This window comes from Dipteris shenzhenensis, chromosome 4 (genome assembly GCF_047967505.1).
Source record: "Dipteris shenzhenensis isolate YYH24624 ecotype China chromosome 4, Dip_SZ_1.0, whole genome shotgun sequence".
NCBI lineage: Eukaryota > Viridiplantae > Streptophyta > Polypodiopsida > Gleicheniales > Dipteridaceae > Dipteris > Dipteris shenzhenensis.
In genome coordinates this window covers 30574100-30598658 of record NC_141599.1, presented here as the reverse complement: position 1 = coordinate 30598658, position 24559 = coordinate 30574100, and the positions used below count along the sequence as shown (strand labels likewise).

Sequence of the window (24559 nt, the reverse complement as noted above, 5' to 3'; positions counted from 1 at the left end):
GGATCGTCAAGACTCTCTTCCATGTAGACGTTCGAGTCTAGTCTAGGGATGACCAGATCAGCAGTTCTAATAGAGGGGGTGCTAGACGATGAGGCTTCTTCCTCTAAATTTCCTTCTTGGAGAAGGAAGATGAATGTCATCTCCCATGAAAGGAATTTGGTGCCTATATTTCTTATGATCCCTGCGTCTAGGATGTCTTGAACTTCAACTGTCCTAAACCCTTCATCTGTAAGGTTGTCACAAAAGCGGGCCAAGCGCTTTACAAACTTGGGTTCCTCTACGAATATATACTTTATGTAATCTATGGGAACCCATCTCTTTGAAGTGTGGTCAAGTGTATAGGCAAAATTTGAGAAATTATCTTGCATGTAAAGGTTGCATGTAAAGGATGAGATCTGAGAAGTCATCCTTGGCTCGCATATATGTGCCTAGGACATCTAAAGTCCTATCAAACACTAAAAATAGCTCTTCCTCATGATTTGCAAATGCAATTCGTGAGATGAAGTGATGGAACGCAGTTATAGCTGAATCCATGGCAAATAGCAGTTGATGCACGGAGTAACTTCTGAGGACGGGAGTTTCTATGGCTCTCTAAATGTGAAAGTGAGAATGTGATGTAAAAAGGGCTCTTACCCCTTAATATATATCAAAACCCTAAAAATTAAAATTAATCATAAAATCCCCAAATTTTTTGAAAAACATTTACTACCATGAACTGAAAGGAGAAAACATTAAAAGAAATAACATTTTAATTTAATTGTCCATCATCTTTTGAAGCAATAACTAGGATTTGACAGACAAAAAATTAAATGCTGCACTAGTCAAACACATTGTTAGCAATCTTCAAAGTTGCAGGAGGAATGAAATTTGCACTTCTCACACGGCGGCTGATCTTATCACCATTTAAGGTAAATTAGAAGGACTTTGACATGCCATTCTCCATGACCAATAGGTGTTCTCGCACATCCCTTAGAGTCCATTGCGATGTGACATTCACATTCTTGACATCTCCCTCTTCAACATCAATAGACAAAATTACCCCCATATTGTCTTCATCATTGGAGTCTAGGGGAAGCCACCGGCCATTTGTTTTCTTCCAGCACGTGTACTGAAAAGCTAAATACAACATTTGACGTGACAAATGGTATCTAATAACCACATTGTCTTTACATGCGTGGCATTGAAACACATCACCCTTCTGGTCACCTGACCTAGTTCCCCAATTCATCCTAAGTAAATCTTCAAGAGCATTTTCATCTACACGCTTGCAGGACCACATAGTTTTTGTTCTATGCATATGTATATTCTAAAATAAAGAAGCAAAAATGTGCAGAGGTATAAACCAAGATAACCTTGCCCATTTGGATCCAAATGTAAACTTCATGGCCATGCCCACATCCTTTGCAATCTTGTCCTTGTATGATTGCAATGTCCTCGAGTTCACATTACCGCAATCCATGTCTTGAAGTTGTGGTGGTGCAATGGTTTACAGACGGCCATAGCTTGATGATGTCATTGGAGTGATGTATGTTGCATTATACCAATACACATTCTTCATTCGCAAGGAGGCCAACTTCTCCCTAGCATGCATTTTCTTACCTAAATCCTCATGAATCGCAGTGAACTTGCCTATGAATGATTCAACTGGTTCCCACTCCTCGAGGTCCGAAGGGAAGACATCTGCCACCATGAATAAGAGCTCTTAGAAACCAAAGACAAAATTTCCAAATGGACTCATTACACTTACAAGTGAAAAAGGTACATAGATAGAAAGGCTCACAGTGTGATGGTATCCTAGATTGATTGAATGATGGAGGAAGCCCCATATCTTTTCCCATGTAAACATGTTGCACTTTTGTGAGCCATGCTTTCTTCCCAAACTTGAACTTCAAGATGTGCCCCTTCCACTCATGCAAGATGTCATCTCTCTTGCTCTTGGGAAGCTTATGTGAACCTTTGGCTGATCCTTTCATTATTATCCAGTCATTTAAGCTGTAGGTGCAAGGGATCCACTCATCCAATGCATTTATGGTGTTGTGGAAGACATAAGAGGTCACAACATTGCGTGGTCTTGTAGCCTTTCTCCTCACCATGCTTGTAGAGGTTGCAACAACAAGAATGGGACTCCTACACAAGGCAATGCAGCTCTAATAGAGGCATAAAAGAGGGAGAAGGAGAGGGACAGAGCAACAGCAACAGAGGCACAGGAGAGGGAGAAGGAGAGGGACAGAGCAGCAGCAATAGAGGCACAGGAGAGGGAGAAGGAGAGGGATAGAGCAACAACAATAGAGGCACAAGAGAGGGAGAAGAAGAGGGATAGAGTAGCTCCAACAGAGGCACATGAGAGGGAGAGGGGAGAGAGAGAGAGAGAGAGAGAGAGAGAGAGAGAGAGAGAGAGAGAGGAGCTGCAGCAAGTAGGCCAGAGCAGGAGGGAGCAAAGAAAGAGGGGGGAGAGGGAAAATGCGTGGGATTTGGTTTAAGTCTGAGTGTTTTGACAGGCTAGACCAGAATAGTGGGAGGCAGAGGTCCCAGAAAGAGGGAGGGGAGAAGAAAAATTTGCCACAAGGGCCCTACCATCCCATTGAAGGTAGTTTTGGGCTCCGTGGGGGAGGTGCACCTAGTAGGAGGGTCAAACATGGGTTAAGAGGGGGGGGGATGGTTTGGGTGGTCCCTAGTGTAAGGGGAGCAACCAATAGGGGCTCTCTGCAGGCTTGCCCACCCTCCACCTCAACATACCATTGCCCCACACCTTCTAGCACTCTCATTGGTACACCTCAAATCACTCTCTAATCCTTTGAAATTAGGAAACACTAATTGGAGGCCCTTTTGAGACCCCAATTCTCCCCTAATGATTGGTACAACAAGCAGATAACAATTCTTGTTCATATTGTGTATAGTCATTTGCTTGATTCTTCCATGCCTAATTCCAATCTATTTGATGACTCACAAGAGTCCAGGTCAGTGCAACACACTTACCATTTCTACATTTCAGATGATAGGGAACATGACACCCTATTTGTGTAGCATGCTTTTCTACTACATTGGGAATGGTTGAAAAAGGAAAATCCCCATGCAGAAAATATAAAACAACCTTGGGTGTGGTCAGATGGTGCTGCCTCTCAATTTAAATCAGCACGTGGGAATATTCTACTTCGTCTCAAGGTTCAAATCCCTGACCGACATGATGCGGAATTTCTTTGGGTCTAGCCATGGCAAGGGTGAACATGATGGATGCGGTGCTATTATTAAGCAAGCTCTCTTTAAACACCAATTAGCATGCCCTCAAGAAACTCAATGATGCCCATGATGTTGTAACATGGCTTACAACCAACCTCTCCATAGGAGTGCATTCAACATATAGTAAACAAAGCCTTAAGAATACTATAGTACGCAGAGTGTTCCATGACATGAAAGTGGATGAAGTGCAAAGGAGAAGCAGGCATGATTGTGACAAAATTAAAGGATTTCGTGGTCTGTATAGCATATGGGGCTTTTCAAACAACCAACTGGTTAAAACGAGAAAACTTTCTTGTTTCTATAGTGCATGCATCATAGGGGATCATGACGATTGCGAGAACATTGCAACTGCAAAGACATGGGATCAAGTTTAAGTTTTTTTTTACATTCAGATGGAGTCACAAATAATGGAGAGACAAACAACTCGCCATAGTTTGGGGAGAGTTTTGATGACCTCATTGACTATCTGGAAGAGGGGGATAACTTTGCAGTTATCACAGATTCTAGGGAGAACGAGGAAGATGACCCATACTTTCTATTGCAGTGCACAAAAAATAAGTACAAGGTTGAGAAAACATTTAAGGATAATTGGAGAACAACCTTTAAGAAGTGGGATGTAGTAGTCGGACCTTTTTGGTACAAAAAACATCAAAGAGAGGCCGCATTTACAAACTGCTACATAAGAGTCCACAAACATGTCTGTACTCTCATCTAGTAAGAGCTATCAAGTTCCAGATGCAACTTGTGCCCCCACAATGAAAGAAGGGCAAGAGTATCTTCAAATTGGATTTAGACATGCATGAGCACATCTTAGGGTGTCTTGGAGTGGTGGACGAGGACGACTAAGATAGTACTAAGAAATATATGTAGTCTCACTGTAGGGAAACAATATGTCCACTTGTCCTACAAAATGGAATTTGTATTGAGACTGCTTCTTATATCCCAAACAACCACCGTGCTAGTTTTATTAAATTGTTTTTGTAAATCCCAAACGGTAAAACCCATGCTTGTTTTTAGTATATCCCAACAACCACCATGCTGGTTTCCCATAACGAATCCACACATCCTACAAATCCATTCATCTTGTAATAATAGAAGCAAACCATTGCATTGGTGGCTATTCATATCCTAGTGCAAACCAACCACCATGTTGGTGATAACTTATCCTGCACTACTACTGTGTCCCTACACTATTGCCGTGCTATCCTAAAATTTGTTGCACAGTGAGCACTATACTAAAAGAGTGCCCTTTAGACTATTTATCGTTTCATTAACCATCAGATTTCATCCCATGCTTTCTTTTAGTATATACCAACAACCACAACGTTGGTTTCCCATAATGAATCCATTCATCTTGTAATAATAGAAGCAAACCCCACCACGGTGGTGGCTGTTCATATTCTAGTGTAACCCATCGTGCTATCCCTACACTACTGCTGTGCTATTCTAAAATTTATTGCACAATGCTAGTGCCCTTTAGACTAGTTATCTTAACTGTCGAATTTCAACCACCGGGCTACTTAAAACATTGAAGTACTAACATGGAAGTAGGCTGATCCAAAATCAAGTATTACGAGCACCATGAGAACAAGGAAATTCCAGACTCCCAATTATCTTATCAACCTCTCTATAGCAAGCATCTCCCAGCTCTAGAGGCCAGTCTGTTGCACTATGGCAGACCTTTTCACACACTCGGATCACACATTGCTTACTTGACTCCTCCGACTTATAGGCCCATAGTAACTCCTTTTGCTTGGGGTCCTCTTCATCCTACTCTTTGTGCTCTATACATCTTCGAGCCTCTTTCATGCATGTCTTGCCAAAAGAAACCTACATCATGAGCTTGACAAGTACCTTAAAGGACCAGAAAAAACAATAGCCAGGGAAATTAATAATCACCGTTTGTGCTGACTCCAAGTAATACACCCAACACTAAAGCATGTCCTCCTTGCAGCTATTTTCCTCCTTCTCCGGGTCTGTTTCTGTGAGGATGCCATCCAACATCGTTTTCAGATATCACAAAAACATCACAAAGTCTTTTGGGTATGCCATAGATTCGTAGTAGGTGGATTGGTGTACAGAGTTTTGGGGCTAGATTTCATAATGGCTCTTAGTTGTGTTTGCATTGCACTTAAATAGGGAGAGAGTTCATTGAGCCCGACCTTATTCTTCAGTCTCATGTTAGTTGTCTAATCTAAATCTTTTGTCTCACATTAGTTGTCTAATTAAAATCTTTCGTGGTACAATAGTTCACTAATCGAAACCTTTTAGTCTCACATTAGTGCTCCATTAGTGATCTATCAAATTCTTTTGTCTCACATTACGTGTCAAATCAAAATCTCTCATTATTATCACCGTGCTCGCGTGGATCAAAGGACACTATCTAGTCACTTAGTTGAGAAAACCTTGCCCAAGTAAACTCTCGAGAAGATTAATAGATTACATAGATTACAATCTAAAAAACTCCTTCCCTTCATGCCGCTTCCTCTTTCCTTGATTCGAGCTTTTTGGTTGCAGGCTCGACCGTTTTTGCTCCTTTTCGGAAGGGGGCTAGTTCCTCCCTTTAGGCTCCTTTTCCTCACAGTCAGGTTTGGTCTTGGCCTTCTTCAATTTGAGCTCCTTATCTTTAAGATCTTTTGCTTAAATGGCAAATTGAGTTGCAGCATCTATTTGATCTGTTTATGACCTGGGCAATGGCAAATGATATTCTCTACATAGCGATTTTGTATGCACCCACACTCCAAAGGCAAAAACATGCATAGGGTGGTAGCATGCAGGCCATCGGATACAACAGTCATCTATGATGGGGGTATGGTAGACCATGCATTTCAAACCTTGCTGCATAGTAGGATAGGCATCCAATTTAACTACCATGGTCGTCAATATGACAGTCTTGCTCTGTACATGACGAAGTTGCTTCTTGATTCCTTCCTTCCTCATCTTAAGGCTGCGGATGTTCTCCTTCATCTCCTCCACTTTTTGCTCACTCTGTGCAACAGCTGCATCAAAATCCCTTAGCATCTGTTGACTTTTTGTAAATTCTTGAAAAACTTCTTCATGGGCAGTTTCCAAGACTTCCACTCTAGTTTGGAAATCTTGTAGGGTGACAGACTGCTTTTCTTAACTGTCGAAAGCCATGGCAAGCTTGTGCAAACATCTATTGTGATCTTCTTGTAGGGTAGGTTGCTCTTTGGACTTCCAACAATGTTTCATAAAAACAACCCTCACCGTGGCTGCTGCAAATTTCTCCACTGCGGTCTCACCGCGGTGGCTGGAACTTGCCCCACTATGGTGGCTACTCTCTACATCCTTCCTGGCCTAGGGAGCTGCCTCGTTGTCTTCTCCATCTCGGCTACTCTTTGCCCCATCCTTCCTGGCCTCCAAGCTCTCTCACAGTTCCCACATTACCTTTCTGGTTTCTGCATTCTCCCTTTTCAGCTCCTCCATCATCTGGTCTTTTTCAATCTTCAATGAGATTTGCATGTTGCAGAGCTATTTGTAAAGACCCTCCTTTTTAGCTCTTTGATCTTCAAGGTCCTTTTGCATCTTTTCTAGCTCCTTGTCTGCCATGTCCCCATCATTTCTCACTTCTTCGAGCCTATCTCGGAGCTCCTTCATGCGCTTCTCTACTTCTTCTCTTCTATGCCTTTCCATGTCGACCAATTTTATGGCGGTCTCAGCTTGCTCTTGTGCCTGCAAGGCCCTCTCTTGTGCCTCCTCTACCTTGGCTTCTGCACCTTCCTTGAGACTTTTCTCAAGTTGCATTGCCTTTGCTGCATCGGTGGCTTTCTCTTGTAGAAAAGTCACCTTCTGAGACATCTGCTTCTCGTATTTCTCAAAAATCCCTTTGAGGTTGGATGCCATCAGGTGCATTGCAACTCTAGTGGATTGAGATGACAATTTGGATTGGCCATCCATGCAATTCTTCAAATTGGTTAACATGTTCTTGGAGATCGCTCTTGAGAAAGATACATCACGTCCTTTCAATTGCTCTACTAATGCTTGAACCTGCCAGAACTTGCAGGTTCCTCTCGTATCGGGAAAGAAGCGAATTGTATCCTTTGGTACATCTTGGAGGTCTGTTGGCAAGCTCAAAATCTTGACTGCACCATCTTTACTAATCTAAGCGTTGGGGTACACGACTAAAATATCATGTTGCTTCTCGAAAAAGTGTGCTTGTGTACTACCTCCACAATTTCCTAGAGCCTTTTGAATCAGGCTTTCATTGATGGTAATCTTGTGATCTTGATAGACTAGTTGCCACTCCTTCATGTTCACCTCCTGCACCATCCTGGTGAAGTTTTGGAGAGCATCCAAATTGGGCTTTTGAATAGAGAGAGAGGAGCTCCCATATGTGACAATTTCAAGATGAGGGGAGGAGGGGCTCTGGCACTATGTTGCAAAGGGGGAGGAAAGATTGTGTGAGGAGCTGTCAGACTATGTAGGGTCCATTACGAGAGGGGACAGAAGTTGCAGGAAGAGTGCAAGGAAGAAATAAATGGTCAAGAGGGATAGAAGATGAAGTGGTGAACAAAATGGAATAGTGGAGGCTTGAGAATGCAAGGGAGAATGAAACGTTCGAGAGCGATATAAGAGGAAATGATTAAGGGAATGGAATAGCCGACTACACTGTCAAGGTGAGAGCCACTGCGGTGGTTATAGCCCCCGACTACTGTCAAGGTGAGAGCCACCATGTGGTTGGTCCAAATTTTGAATAATTCAAGGCGGCAGTACTGACTTGCATATGGTAATGAATGATTAAAGGTGGTGGCATCGATTCTAACCACGTCTGTGGTGGTGGCTAAGATCCACCAGGCTGTCAGTTAATTACTAGCCACTGGAGTGGCCCGCAATTACTCAACTTCCAGTTACCACCACTAGGCTTGCATGCATGATTACTACGAGTGCAATAAATTATGGTAATGAGGGATTAGAGGTGATTAGGCTTCATGATTTATTTTTGTGGGAATTACTGCCCGATGGTGGTGGCTGTCATCAGCCACGTCTATCGTGGCTACGATTCCACCGTGTCACTACTCACCCACCAGCGTGCTTTAGCATGCATAATCACTACGAGTGCAATAAAAATTACCAATCACCGCGATCGCATGCTTAGTAGAGAACTAGAGTGCATGGTAATGAGTGATTAGACATGGTAATGAGAATAACTACCCAGTGGTGGTGGCTCTCATCAGCCACATCTGTCGTGGCTAAGTTAATTACCAGCCACTAGAGTGGCACCACATGGTGTCTTCTTCATGATTACTAGCCCGTCTAGGGGATTCCTCCACTGTGATGGCCTACAATAAATATGGATGGAACCTCGGGCTCCAACCACCACAGTGGCTCGAACTTTATAATATATATAAGATCTGTGGCATTTGGCATTTTACTATGTTGCTTTGATCCGCCCATGCTCTACTACTTTGCTCCACACCCCTCCTCTATCCTCTATCTCTTTTTTGCCCCTGCTCTACTTTGCTCCATGCTCCCTCCTCCAACTCTCATCACTGCATTTGCTCCCTTGCTCATCTTCTGCTCACCCACTCATCTTTACCATGCCTATTTGGTCCCCCCCTCGATGCTCTATGATCCCAATAATATCTGCCTTCTCATATAAGGTAATTGCATTACACTCACGTGGAATAGAAATGCTCACACTAGTGGAGACCCTCCGTTTCCATAGGCGACTCCCCACACATCTGAATGCCATCACCTTGGATAACATGCTCACAGAGGGCCTCTTTATGGCTGTGTTGTATGGGTTCCCCCTAGATGTCGATGAAGCCCTCAATATTTTCAAACCAGAGTACTCACAACTTACTGGGGGGTGATTAACTGAGTCCTTGGCAATGTGCATGGTCTTTAGCCTCTCCATCGTATCCTCCTTTGGATCCCTAAAAATTTTTAATGCAACAAGCTAGACTGGCTGAAAATTGAGTTGTACAATTCCCTCTTGCTCAGATGTAGCTCTCAGCAATGGCTGGAGGTAATCTTTTGGGCGAGCTCAACTATCTTTTGGCTCACTTGATGTAATGTTTTGGTCTCTAAGGCATTTACGTAATCTCTTTTTGTTCAATTTCAGGCTCTTTGTATGCACTATTGTTAACTTTTATATTTGTATTTAAATGGTTATGGCCGCTACTTGTAATCTTTTATTTAAGGCTCTCAGCCTTGAATTTTGGGCGATGTAGGTGGTCACGCTAGAGACTACACTGAGGCGATGGTTAGAATGATAGATTGCGTCTCATTATTATAACAAAAACCAGCACAGTGGTCTCTCTAATCCAACCTATGATTTGCATGGGCTACGGGCAAAGAAGCGACAAAAGGCCACATGATGACAGGTGGTCAGGCCTGCACTGTGGCAGTGTCCAGAATGATAGATTGCATGTAATTATTATGGCAAGAACCAGTGCAATGGTCTCTCCAAGCCAACCTTCAATTTTAATGATCTACATGGGTGCGTACCCAGCGACAGGTGGCAAAGCTACAACAAAAGGCTGTGCGATAATAAGTGATAACGCGACATAGGCCAGAGACTGTGCTACATGAAGCAGTGCAGAGATGCCATGTGTCGACCTATGCGATGTTCTGAACAAATAGATTGCGTCTCATTATTACGCCAGTGTGCCTTCATGATGTCGGGAAAATTTTTGGCGAGAGTGTGGGTTTGCCCAAAATTCAAATATTCACCGACAGAAGCACATCATGTAACGGCCCCGAAATGGCCCCAAAAATAGTTTCGTGATTGGCTACACCCAAGCTAACGTTGACCCCTATTAATTGTAATGTCTCAAAGAAACTTTACAGTATGCTACTTTTGCATGGAACTCTTTTTCTTCATGCTTTAACTCTTTCAAAAGTTCAAATTTAAGTGCTTTATATATCCATGTGTAAACCATATAGTATATTTTAGTTCAGGAAAATTTATTAAGTCATGTGAAAACTTACGAACATTGTTTTTATTACATGGTAGTTTATACATAATAATTTATCATCATGTTTTAAAAATCAAAGCATGATGTAAAAACTTAGTTAGCTTGTGTTGTATGCAATTTAGTTTTGTATTCAATACTGGTGTGACATAAGGAGATTCAAGTATACTTACTACGAATTCAATGAGATAGATATAAAACTTCATGTATAAAGTCAATGTTTTTAATGGATACTTTAGTTTGTTTCTTATGTTTTAAAATTTGGTTCTTATCTTGTAAAAGTGCAAAATTTTTGGGTAATTGTAAATGTTTCCCAAAGCATTTGCAATATGTTACATATCTCTTCTATGTCAAGAGAAGTACTTTGTTTATGTCTCGAGCATTAATAAGCGAAGGCATTCTTGACATGACAAACAATGTAATATTTAGTAATTCCAAATTTTACAAACTTAAATGACAAATATAAGTTATGATGCATATAATAGTTTCATTTCTTATCTTTTAGAGTATGGAACTAAAATTTGAATAGTTGCACGTATCTTATGATCTTCATGATCTCAAGCATGATCATTTTAAAAATTTAATGAATTTAAGGCATCACGTGTGCATGTAAAATCAATAGTGCCTATTAAATTCAAATTGCATGAAATTTAGAGACAAATTATGTGTATGTACAAGTGCTACAGCCAATTCAATAAAAGGATTGAAAATTTTCAATAATGTTTCATTTGCTCATATGTTCTAATATCTTTTTGTGTATTGAATTACATACATTTTCATTATAATTTCCTTGCATCCCAAAATGAGAAGTTTGAGTTTGTAGTTTTAGTGAATATTGTATATTCTATGTAATAAAATTTTTCAAGAACCTAAAATACTATATATTTTAGCCTTTTGATAAATTGCTCTACTATAAATTTTATGCACATTTTTTAAAAATAATCGAGTTTCTCCTAATTTTGAGAGAATCTTTAAGGAGAGACATTTGCAATTACCCAAACAATCTATAATAGTGTTAATAGGTTTGATAGGCTACACTGACTTGTCCATTTTTCAGCCCTCTTCAACAAATCATAGTATTATACCTATTACCTACACCTTCGACCCCAATTTTTATGTAGCCCTTGGATCATTTTATCTATAGAGACTATAATACCTTCTATGACCCCGCATTACATAGCAAAGAGTACGATACCATAGCATAACTTAGGCAATGCTGTCATTTCTTTTGGATTGGTGACATCCTTTTTTGTCATAAGTTTTTAGATTATATCTTCATAGATGTATGGATTAGCATCACATCATCTCAATAGTACACAGTGACTTATGACATGTTCCTCTTTGACATGTTCATTATTCATGGCCTAGCCATATCCAGCGTACAATTATTCACATAAGTATCTTTTGGTTGACCATTCGGTAATCCAAGTGGACTTCATTCTCTTTGGCATCCTTCCCTCATCCCTTCAGCCTATTTTTCATGTTTTATTTCCAAAGGAGAAGGATGCTCCACAACTTAAGAAGGGGAAATGCATATTTAGATATAGGATCATTTAAGTTGTACTCATGTACAAGCTTTCAATGTGTAGCCACTATGCTCACGTGTGCACATACTACTCTAACTTGTTCGCTTTTCTTTTTCAAACTCTTCATTGCATCATGTCACAACAATACAAAGCAACTATAGACGTGCTTGATAGATGCGCAAAATAGCGGGCGCATCTATAGGCATTGTTGGAATAGCAAAAATACGGGCACATCTAATAGCGCGTCTATTTGTGTGTCTATTAGTGCGTCTATTAGTGCATCTACACTGTGACTTAGATGCTAATTTAGATGTGGATTTAGACACAAAACAGAGAATACAGAAAGTGAAATTAAAACGAGCATAGGGCAACATATGCGGGTGTGGCACTACATCTTGTATCAAATTAAAACGGGATCATAACTCAAACACATGAACACGCATATGTATCTCAATCAACCTTAATTCTTTAACACTTACCATGTTTACGGTCACATCCCATTCTCCATACTTTGAGACGTGATTAAGTGTAATTCTATGTGCACGATACATGTTTCCTCGACATCGATCACACATACATTTGATTTTTTGCTCCAACCACATTTCACGATGGTGAATACAGAGGGATTCATCCTCACTAGAGCTACTTGTTGACGATGAAGACATCCTACATATAAACAGCCCAAAAAATTTGTCCTTGGATGAGTTGTAAATGTTAAAACTCTATGGAGCATCTAAAAGCATGTCTAAGAGTGTGTTTGTACTATGGAGTGCGTCTATGGGTGTGTCTAAAACATACTTTAGATGCATTGATAGACGTGCAGTTAGACACCAAATAAAATCCACGAAAAGCTCTTGTACATGAACCCTCTACTTATCCAATGCAATTTAATAGGGGTTTAAGGATGGTATAAATTGCACTACAGATATATGGAATAGGAGGGGATTCGGATCAAACTATAACCCTAATGGGTTCATGTATATATTCATCTTTATAGCTATCTTGTGCACTCCACTCTCTCCCATGGATTCTCCAAAATATTATACATACTTTAATAAGCTGCATGACTGTGGTCCAATTTGACACTAAGGGAGGAAATCATGGATCAATGATCATTGTATATATCAAATTAGAATGGACCGTAATGTCACTTCATGTCTTGCTTTAGTTTTTTAATAGTCAATGGTTGAGTTAGTTCTAAATAGAAAAACATTAATTTAGTATTGATAGCATTCTAATACATGTGTTTAGACAACTAACGAGGCAATATGTAAGTTTTAATAGTAGTATATAAAGAGCATCTGATTCATTTTAATATGTGTATTTAGACAACTAACAAGGCTATATAAAACTTTAAGTAAGAGTAAATAAAGATTCTCATCATTGACATTTTGTGTAAGTTAGGCCATTAGCATTCATTGTAGGATGCTTTTAGACTCAAGCATTGCATCATAAAATAATACATGTGTTGTATCTAGCACCAATAGCTTGAATTGACAACACCTATTGGTGATGATTGATACCTTGCTAGGCACTTATTAGCATGGTAGATGACATATGAGTGCTTGTCATTTATACAGTAACCATTGAGGGGTAGCAATATTGCTTTAAAAATGTTTTGAGATCAGAATTTGTTTTCTTATAATGAATGGCTACAACTCAATAAATGGGAAGTGGTAACAACCATGGAAATTATTTTGCTTTGTGGCCTGGCCACATCCTTGTTAAAGTCTCTCAAAGGTATCATTACACCATTTGTTAATGATTGTTACCTCGGCTTTAAAACTTGATTTTATTAGCATAATCTTTGAGATCTCATAGCTTTTGATGAGAATGGGCACTTTTTGGTTTAAAAAGTGATTTTTCTTTGTTGTGTTACAACCACTCATTTGTGGTATATAGCGTTTAGCTGTGCAATCTCCGGAACAACCTAGTGTTCTAACAGGCTATTTCTATCAATCCCAAAGAATCGACCCTTGTGGACATGGTCAAAAGTAACCTAGGGGATTTGGGTGGTCCACTAAAAGGATCCCTTGGTTGGCTGTACCCTACTTGAGGTTAGCCTGCAAGGTGATCTCACATGTGGCTGCATGGATCAATGGTGGCTGAGGGCAATTGGCCCATTTTTGGCCACCATTTGTATCCGTTTATTAGGGCTGAACCCCCCTCAATACATTCCACATGTTTACTTTATTTTCTAAAAAACTTTTAACCGATTGACATTATATTCCATTGAAATATTTCATTCAAAATGTTTAGTGGACTTCCTATAGCTTTGTGAATGGCATGAACTTATTTGTACGTCACAAAAAATCAAAAGCAATGGAGGCACCTCTTAGCTTCATAGACTGAGCCGTTGGTAATAGTAAATGGCCTATCTCACGCGCCAAAAATGCGAGTATACAGAAGAGATGGGACATCGGGGAGCTCAAGCAGTGCTTATTTTGGAAATCTCCCCACGACGTGCCGTCAAGGGCAATCGCGAAAAGTTTGAGTGGATGGTATTGGAGGGGCGGATGCTATAAGGAGTCTCTTTTGGCAATAACGATATGTCTACAAAAGCGAAATTCCTCCCCTGTTGATGATTGGATTTGTCTCATGTGGCGCAACGTGTTGGGTCCAGTATCGATTGTCCGCCGATGCTTTCGGTGCTTTTGTGGGTGAGTGCCTTGGCAGACGCTGTGGCTCGTCGCTTGGCGGTAGCGTTGAGGGGGAGCAATGCATCGCCTGCTTGATGTGCTAGATGATGCTATCAGGCCACCGCACGATGATTACAACGTCTCGACGATCGGCCAGCTTTGAAGCAATGAAAAAGAGCACAAATTTTTGTTTACAGAAGCTAGTTATATGTGGAATTGCAGGCAGAGATTCCAATCTGTGGCATTACAGTAGAAAGAGAGACACCACGGCAGGATCTAGATGCGCGGCTTTGTTGTGGCTTATAGACATGCAGCCGTCAGCAGAACATTCGCTCAGCATTGTTGTGGACATATATACACAAAAATTAAGGGTGGGTGTAGGAAAGCCGCCAAGAGGATATTCGCTGCTTGGGGGCTTGTGGTGGAGCTTGGGGAAGATGAATAAAACACGGAATGCAGCCAGCTTGAGATCATAGGTTGTGTCACAGGAAACGTTGTACCTGCATGCTTTGTGAACGATGATAGATGGATCATGGCCCCATGGAAGCCGTCAAGAGTCAACAGTATCTTCTCTTAACTATCTTCTCTTAGCTAAAGTTGCAGCCAGCGCAGCCTGCTACCAAAAGGGTGAATGCTACCAATCGGTGATATTCTAGTAATTGTAAAGCTACAATATACGTGGAAGGCTAGGAGCCGTCAAACTGATGAGAGGACTCAAACGAGGTGCGGTTGAAATATGTGTGAAAGTGAAGCGGAGGTAAACGCCACAGTCCGGACGAGGTCTGTTGCTCCACAGTTTTTGAACCTCGACAAGTATTTCGGCGTGCACCTGCAGAGGTACGCAACGTTTGGCATCTACCATAAACCCATTGCAGACGATCTTGCGCAACGGGACAATCAGCCTGGAAGCTAGCCTGGGCTGGTTGAATACCATCCTCTCTGTTTCTGCAGTGAAACCATTGGTGCCGTGCTTTGGTGTTTTGAATCGAGTACATTTTTCAATTCAAAAATCTTCACGTTGCAAAATGCCTCGAGAGTTATATCTCTGGTATCGTTGACTCCAGCGTTATATAGACAGGCCTCTAGTAAATTCTCATTCACAAACGGTAGAGATTCACTGAAAACCTTTTTCAAAAACTTCAAACACTGGACTTCTTTTAAATATCTTTGGAAGTGTTAGGAAAAACAAAACTATAAAGATTTTGAGATCTCCATTTTTCAATTCAGTCATAAAATTAAGCTATTTTCCAAACATTAAACCTCTTGTTGTCTATAAACACTCCTAAAGAAATGTCATGAGTAAATATTTGCCTATACTAGAGATTACACTCCTAGAGAAATGTCATGAGTAAATATTTGCCTATAGTAGAGATTAAGGTTTTGAGCCTTAAGAGTCAACAAATATGAGGAGTCTAAACCCTAAATCCTAAAGTGCACCTATGAATGGTCAAAATGCCAACATGTCAAGCAGAACAGCTCCACTTCCTAGTGAAAATTCGCGGGTTGGCGCTGATTGCAGGGTTACTAGGTGCATGGAAGGGTTGCATACACTTGGCCAAGTGGTCTAGAAGGTCAGGGCTAAGAGGAGACGCGAGCCTTGAAGAAGGAATCTGGTGGAGCAATGCACCGGGGAGTTGCGGAACCCCATTCATTGAGCATGACCTTCGCAGAGCCCGCAGCATCAGCAAGAAAGGCATAAGGAGGTGGTTGGATGTTTGGAACAATGCCAAAGCTAACTGGCTACTATCAGTGGAGGAGATTCAGCACAGGTATCGACTCAATGTGAGAGAAATGGACTTGATTAAGGCCGTAATGGAGAGGATCCCCCAAAACTGGCCTACAAACACATCAAATTCCCAAACCAATAGGGTGATCCAGTGGAGGGTGGGCAAGACCCAACTAAAGAAAATTGCTGCCAGAACAGTGTATAGAAAGTCGACCCAAGATGCCCAAGTGAACTCGGACCTCAACAAAAAATGGATGCTAAGACAATGGCCCGCGTGGTGGAAAACTAGATTCAAAGGAATTTGGAAGGAGTGTAAAATTGGGAAAGCAAGCTTCCTTTTCTAGGAGGGGTAAGCTAGCTAAAAGCATCCAAGTCGACCCTAAATGCCCCACTGTGCAAGATGGCGATAGAGACGATGCGCCAACTATTCTGGAACTGCCCGGTGACTACCGAAGTATGGTGAAGCCTCCAACAAGCCGTATGGCACTCGGGACTGATGTCCAAACTGAACTTCAAAGGATGCTAGAAGATCTTCTCGGTAGGCGACTCATTTGATATGCCTTCGACGTTAGCGGCTGGCTAGTTGTACATCAGAGCCATGATCCTATTAGCAGTGGGGGAGTTCCGAAACACCCAGATTAAAAAAAAAAAAGTGGGTTTTGGAAGGTGTGCTCTAGCAATCAAGTGCGTAGCCGAAGCCAACCTCAGCGACTTTAGCTTGATCATGCACATGAAGGAGCCAGTGCTCAACAGAGCCCTCCTAGCAATTCGATGGTATTTTGCCAAGTATTAGGCTGCTGCAGCGCAAGCCCTAGACCTGTGTCCACCTTGGGCCAATTTTTGTATAAGGTCTTCCTTTTGGCTGGGTTGACCATCGCTTTAATATATTCAACACTTTCATTTAAAAAATAAAAATAAAAAATGCCAACATGTTTGTCTCCTCATGCAACATCCCAATGTCCCATGTTTTGCTAACTTGCTTGGAGAAAAGCCAATATGCCTCCCCATGATCATGATGACATTACTTGCATTTCAAGGGAAATACACAATGTGCGCGTAATGCCATCTATCCACATGATAAGATGCTCATGTCCACAAGAGCTACACTAACAACCTACACCCCCCATAAGAACATAATTTCTCATTTCATCTATGCTCAATGGACCTGTGTAATTTGGTTTATTGTTGTCTATCAAGGAATGCCTATCAATGCAAACTACTAGTTACTAGCCCACACAACTTAATCTAACGATAGTTTTGCCACCATACCATCGCATGCTAGCCTGGCAAATCTGCCATAATCTTGGCACTAAAGATGGTGAGCTTGATTTCTCTCCTCAATGAAGGACTTCATCAAACAACTTGGTACGCAATACAACCATAGGCGATACTCAAGCGATATTTGTAGCTTGACTAATTTGTTGGGAAAACATAAGTACCTGTAATTATGAAAAGGACCATTTGAATTGAAATCAATATAGACTACATTTGGGAAGGGGGTTCACACAATTGAAGCATGATTTCACAACTTCCATACTCCTTTTTGGCTCATAAGGTCTAGAGTCTTCTTATAAAGTGGTGTATGTTTGGGTTATCTCATGAACAAACCATAACCCTTCAAAGAAAATAATAAAAGTATCTAGCAAGCATGTTAAGGAATTCTCTTAAGCACTCATGTGGAGCCAAAGGCCTTGATCCCTTTGGGGAAACCCTTCATAAATCTATCATTTAAAGATTAGGGGAAAAGGCTCTATTTAGGCTCGATAATTATATCTTTTTATAATTTAGGATGCGATACACGAAATTGGCCAATATATGATGCACATGCATTTTCCCCAAAGTTTTTAATTGAGTTTGTAAATCCCCTTGCTAATATAGAGGAGAACAATGACATGCGGTTTTGAAAAGGGAGTTTCATGTCTGGGACAACTAGCTTCAACTCCATGTGTCTACAGTGTTATTGTAGTCTTGTTTGCATGCACGAGTAACCCCCTAACCTCCTTCTATGCTTGACCTCCACCATTCATTTGCAATTAATTGTGAGCAATTTGGTTTGCATAAATATGCCTCTAATGAATGATAACTGATAATTTCTTGGAAAGGGTAGTGTCTTATGTCCTTTAATGTTAGTAAGTTTAGTGTCTTGGCTTAGCATCTCTTGAATTTCTTCCCACATTGATCTTTAAAAAAAAAATATGGCAAGCTTTTAATAAGGAGCTATACATATGACTCCAAAGTTGATGAATTTTGTATGAATTTAGTAAGGTAATACTTTAAGATTGACCTAATGGGGAAAACTTAAATGTTTCCATTAGAACTAACTCAAGGGTAATGCTAATAGAGGAGTAAGAGAGACACATAAAATGCTAAAGTCTCCATATTTATTCATAATTTTAAGCCTAGTGACATGACAATAAGCTAAGCTAACATTTTTTGCATCTAGCTTAGGGCTAAGGGAATGCAATGCTGTACATATAATTGGCAAAAAATAATAATTTATGGAAGCTGAAAGATCCTCGACGTTTTTAGCTATCCCATTACATTTGGTGATAGAAAGTTTATAAACTTTTACATCCCAATGTTTTAGTTGGAAAATGTCTAATGTCATGGTTTAAAAATAGAAAGGGAACAATTGTCAAATTTGGATGAAAGGTGCTTATGAGGGAAACACTTTTAAGTTTTTCTTTTCTTAGCCCATTAGATGGCTTACTGGAATCCTATGCATTCACATTTTAGAGCACCTAGGAAATGGGGAAGGATGTCTATCCCCCTTAGAAAGTAGGAAATGATGTTGATATGTGAGCCATTTTATGAGGGAGAGAGTTGGACTGGACTCCATTTTCCCATTCATTAGAGTGAAGAGGCATTGATTATAGTGACCTCCAAAGCATGCAATATCACTACCACACTTTGTGTAATTTGAGAGGCATAAGAGAGGACTTCATTTTCCCTTCCATTAGAGAGGTATTGATTATAGTGATATTCAGAGCATGCAATATCACATAGCACACTTTGTATGATTTGAAAGTGACCCCCTTAATGTTAAAATGGGGACACCTCTATTTCCAAGAACTAGCGTGGGTTAGCTTTCATGTCAAAAGTACAAAGATAGAAGCGTCATCTTTTAAAGATGAAGGACAATGGTTGAATAGCTAGGATCGATCTTGGGCTAACCTTTTTTTAAGAGGTAGCATGTGAGGGGAATTAAACCTCTTAGAGAGGTACACTTATTGTGCCCTCTCCATGGGACACAGACTCCAAGTTGAGAATGAGAACAAGGCAAAGGAGAATGAGAACAAGGAAAAATAAGGCTTTAAGAGCTTCACCACATGCACAAAGTTTTGGAGGATCAATGTATGGATAGAGTTTCCATAGTCTCTTTGCATACAAACTTGATTAAAGGTTGGCACCTCTATTCATTGCCAATTGAGCACGTAATCAAGTGAGTAATAGAGGGATCGTAATTGCCCCTCCATTTTTTACAAAAATGTTTTTGTTGTTCCTTAATTTCTAGATGGCCAAAAGCACCGTAGCCCACAGATATGGCCACGTTGTTGCCAGAGTTGACGAGAGGTTCAAGACATCCCCTAGCAAAGCCCTACGCCAGCTGCTCTCAAGAAAGAAACTCTGCATCAGGCCCATCCTCCTGATCGTGCCCTCCACTTTTGCCCATATCTGACGCACCACCGAGCAGCTCCACATCATATGCAGTTCTAGCTCCTTGTCTCTCCCACACATCAGGCACATCGGATTGATCACAAACCGCTTTGCCAGATGGCCCCACAAGGGAAGGCACTGATGTGCTACTTCCAGAGGAGAAATCTAGCTTTGCCTACATGCCAAATCTTCCAAAACTGATGAAACTTGTCCCTCCACCATTTCGGGTCCCTCCTCAACATCTACTTGGATTTTAGGTTCCTTACTGGCATCGCTCCTTGGGAGAGGAGCTTGTAGGTCGCTTTTGTAGTAATTTTCTGCAAAGACGTGTCTTCCTGACTCTCCATTGGTCTTTCCAGTGGGCCACCCTGCGGGGACATAATTGGATGGCCAGCCCTCTGAAATTCTTTTGAGGACTGTCGCCATTAGATCCGCTTACCCAAGCATGAGGGCAAACTTGGTTTTGAGCTCATGTAGAGGAAATTTCCAATCCGCCACACAGGGATGCCAAATGTCCATCCATACTTTGATGCCCTTCTTATATAGACTCCGGGCACGATGAAGGTCATGCCGACCAAACGCCTCGCCCTCCTTTCTAAATGCTCGACTCCACCAGATGGATTTGAAGAGGCTTGCATCCCCCTTCAGCCCTGGCTGAGGAGCCCAGTTTAGAAACTTAAGGCATGTCTTCCAAGCTGAGACTAGGCCTGTGGCCATGTTGGAGCCTAGAACACGAAACGGGAAGTCGGAGTACAGCCTATCATACCAGCCCAGACCTGACCTTCTGCCCTTTGGCTTGTTCCACAAAGAACCTTATTAGCTCGACCGACAGGATGTCCTCAGAGAATAGCTTGGGGAGCCACTTGCCCACTAGTGAGATACTCTTATTGCACACATTTGGTAGCCCCAACCCACCCATATGCTTGGGCAACTCAAATAAGCTCCCATGAGATATAATGCATGCACCTCTGATTTTCCTCTTCCGCCCAAAGAAAGGATCGCAATGATCTTTCGATCTTTAGCTAATGAGATTTCTTGAAATTCCATATTGTCGCAACATAGGTCGTGGCAGCTGAGAGGACATACTGCGCAATCAGAAACCTAGCATTCCAGCCTAGCAAAAGACCATGCCAGGCTCTCAGCTTGGCCTTTATCTTCTCTTTAAACCACACGAACCTTTGTTTGAGGGAAATGCCGATGCCCAGTGGAGCGTTGAGGTATCAGATTACCTCACCATGAACGGAATGATTTGAACCTAGAGGTCCTTTAGCCAGTCGAGGGGGTCTTGAGCCATGTTGTGGATGACGAAGGTCTTTGGCCAACTGCACTTCGAGCCCAAGGCTTGGCAAAAGCACTCAATGGTATCCAGTAGATGGTAGACAGTATCACGATCCTCGAGCAAGATTGACATGGTATCGCTAATGAAAAGCTTGGGTAGCAAGATATTTACCAGACGGGAGGCTTAACCCCTTAATCAGCTCGCTTCGACTTTCTCTTTTAGCATGTGGACAAGGGGGATAGTGCCCACCACAAACAGTAACGGTATGAGGGGACAGCCCTGCCTGACCGATCTTTTGAGGTCATAGTGACCCACAACTCCTCCATTGAGACACATAACTACCGCCGCATTGGAAAAGCGGGGATTGATGAAGCTGATAAACCCCTGCCCAAACCCCAACTACTCAAGAACTGCTGTAAGAAAATCCCACCTGATTCTATCATAGGCCTTATCCAAATTATCAACATAGTTCTTAGTTACAAGCAAGGATTATTCTACCCTCTATGTTGATTTTGACTCTTGCAACTCCCATGCATGAATATGCTCTTAGAGCCAGTGTACATGAGGCAACATTTTACATAATCAAAGTCGCTACCAACCCATTGCATGCAAATAACTTAATGCCCTTCAATTTCAAACTTGCTATTAGTGTGGCTAGTATAATACATTGATTGCATCCCTTTCCTTCATCCCCTCTCATGTTTTTTCCCCCTTTCCTCTCCTTATATTCCATCCCTCTCCTCTTCCCCTTTTACTAGTTAAAGGAAGATTTTTTATCTTTCACTAACTAATGGAAGATTTTAGCTTGTTATTTTCTTGGTTAGGTTACCTAAATGGTTCTTGAGATTTTAAAAACATTATTAATATTGCAAAGATTGCTAGATTGAATCATTGAGAGACTAAAATTTCAAAGAAACTCATAATTATTGAAGTTGTAACTTCATGATAACTATTACAATCTATTTGAGTATGTTTTATTTAAAAATTATCAACATTAGAAGCAAGTATCCTTGTGCAATGCATAGATGCCCGACAAATGGTGCTTTGAGTAGCAAACTATAGGTCGATAGGCCATAGATTCACTGGGTTTTGAGAGTCGAAGAGGTTTAGAGAGTGTGGAGAAATTTGAATATGAAAAGCGTAAAAAGGAGAAGCTGAAAAAGAAAAGGCAAAAAGGAAAAGCACTAGGAGCCTTTTCACTAATTAGTGTTCCCCTATCCCATGAATCGTAAAATAACCTCTCTCAGAGTAAAGAGCTCTCCCAAGATGATTAACTAAAGAATGAATTCTGATTTGTTTCAAACTGGCTAGACTAACTAGAGGGAGCATACTGATATTGCCACCTTAGCCGCACGACAAGGAATGAGGCCTATAGAGACGACATACATGCCATTATCAACACTGACCGCCACCCCGCCACCCTTCTCTCTTCCTGTCTCATGCGCTGTTGACCCATCTCCTGTCTCTTCTTTACTCCCCCATCGCCCATGTTGAGACAGCCCCCCCTCAGCACCAGCCGGCTCCCTCCCTTCCGATTCTTTCTTCCCCCCTGGACGGCCCTCTCGCCAAAAAAAAGCCCTCCCTTGGCACCTTCCTCGCTTGATTCCTTCCCTGCTCTTTATTACCCCCCCTCCCTTGCAACCTCCTCACTCTTCACCATCATGCTTCTTCCGTAGCTCCCTCCACGCTCCTGCCACCCTCCCTTTTTTACTCCCCTCAGGGTGGACTTGTGTTGCTCTTCTCTTTGCTCCACCTCCTTCCCATGGATCCTCCCTCCTCCGGCCTCCTCCTCCTTAAAACCGCTCCTCCAGCCCCACAACACCAGGTCCAGCCCCAGCCCACTGCCCACCTCGTCTTCGAGCCTTCCTTCTTCCGTGCCCCCTCCATCCCCCCTGCATTCCTCTGGCCCGAAGCAGAACCCGAAATGTTGATGAACGAGGAGTTCATCCAAGTTCCCACCATCGATCTCGATTGCTTGCGTAGTGGGGACCCCATGACCGTCCAAGCTGTAGTGGAAGAAACAGCCCAGGCTTGCAAGACTATTGGGTTCTTTCACGTCATCAACCATGGAGTGCCGGCGCAGCTCATAGATGCCGCTCATAAACTTTGTGAGATGTTTTTCGACCTGCCTTTGCAAACGAAGCAAAGAGGAAATAGGGTGTTAGGTGAAAGCTTTGGTTATGCTAGTAGCTTTACAGGGAGATTTTCATCGAGGCTCCCATGGAAAGAGACTTTCTCTCTTCAACCTACGCCTGCCTCCAACATTCAAGAGTATTTTGAAAGAACTTTGGGAAATCTCCATGAAGACATAAGGTAGTCATCGCTGAGAACCTTGAGTTGTTATATTATATCTGCTTTGTGTAGAGATTTTACAATGTCGATGGCTTTGCATTGTTGGGATACTGTGGCTGCCTGAACGCTATAACTTTGCATTTTCAGGAGAACTTGTCCTCTCGTTTGTCCGGGTTCGATTAGTTGTGACTAACGAAATTTGCATGTATCGCAGTACAATCTATGAAAGCTATAGTGAAGCAATGGTGAAACTCGGATTAGAGATCATTGAGCTGCTGGGACTTGGCCTAGGGCTCAAGCGCACAGCTCTTAAGGAGTTTTTCGACGAGAACAGCTCGATATTGAGGTTAAACTACTATCCACCTTGCCAGCAGCCTTCGCTCACATTCGGCACGGGGCCTCACACAGATCCTACTGGACTTACCATACTTCATCAAGATGAAGTGCGCGGTCTTCAGGTGTTTCAGAATGAGACATGGTATACTGTATGGCCGCGCAAAGATGCATTCGTCATTAACATAGGCGACACATTAATGGTAATGATCCCAGACGATTTGCTGAGTTGAATTACAGCCTGGGCTTCCGAATTTATTCTTCTCTAATGACTGTTGATTTACTGCTGTGGTCTCTTGCTAACCGATTTGAGGCGATTGTTGCGCAGGCTTTGACCAACAACCACTACAAGAGCTGCTTGCATAGAGCGGTGGTGAACAACAAGGTCCCGCGAAGGTCTCTGACGTTTTTCCTCAACCCTGGATTCCACACTGTGCTCTCGCCACCTGAAGAGCTGCTGGACGCCCATAATCCAAGGGCATACAACGACTTTACATGGGCGAAGTTTCTTTATTTTACGCAATCGATACATAGGTCGGGCGTAAACACACTGGAGGAATTCAACAAGTGGCTAGGCACTTCTTTGGCCGAAGAAGATCTGTAAGGCAAGGGAGTCGAACTGTAAATAGAGGCGTAGCATGAAAGCAAGATTTTGCTGTCGAATTTTCTTCTTTTTGGGTGTACAGATCAAATGGGAACTTCGGAAGTAAGCGAGGAGAGATAAAACAAGCGGTCGACAATAAGTGTCGACTGCACGAAAAGACATGCAGCTTTCATCTCAAGTGTACATTTAGTTGAGCATTTTAAAAAGGATCGCTCGGCTTTCCTTTCCATAGCGTAGTAATGAGCGATCTTTCACGAGTCAAATCCCCATCTTTCACTGTTCCTTCCACTCATATGAAATCGGTACAGAAACAATGTGCTTATTTAAT

The 24559-nt window shown here is 41.8% G+C and overlaps 1 protein-coding gene across 1 annotated transcript; it reads left to right on the top strand.

The window, feature by feature from the left end:
• The first annotated feature begins 22488 nt into the window (after positions 1–22488).
• Positions 22489–24495, top strand: LOC147902712 (gibberellin 20 oxidase 1-D-like). Its single transcript, XM_087373450.1, has 3 exons — positions 22489–23315; positions 23509–23830; positions 23956–24495. The coding sequence occupies exons 1-3, from the start codon at positions 22765–22767 to the stop codon at positions 24229–24231; spliced, it is 1149 nt and encodes a 382-aa protein (XP_087229576.1). The 5' UTR covers positions 22489–22764; the 3' UTR covers positions 24232–24495.
• Positions 24496–24559: the final 64 nt, after the last annotated feature.

Excerpts from the sequence above, each read along its gene's own strand:
- LOC147902712 (XM_087373450.1), top strand. The coding sequence starts at position 22,765 with ATGGATCCTCCCTCCTCCGGCCTCCTCCTCCTTAAAACCGCTCCTCCA. Across the intron at positions 23,316-23,508 it reads AATCTCCATGAAGACATAAG|TACAATCTATGAAAGCTATA; the intron begins GTAGTCATCGCT and ends CATGTATCGCAG. Across the intron at positions 23,831-23,955 it reads ACATAGGCGACACATTAATG|GCTTTGACCAACAACCACTA; the intron begins GTAATGATCCCA and ends ATTGTTGCGCAG.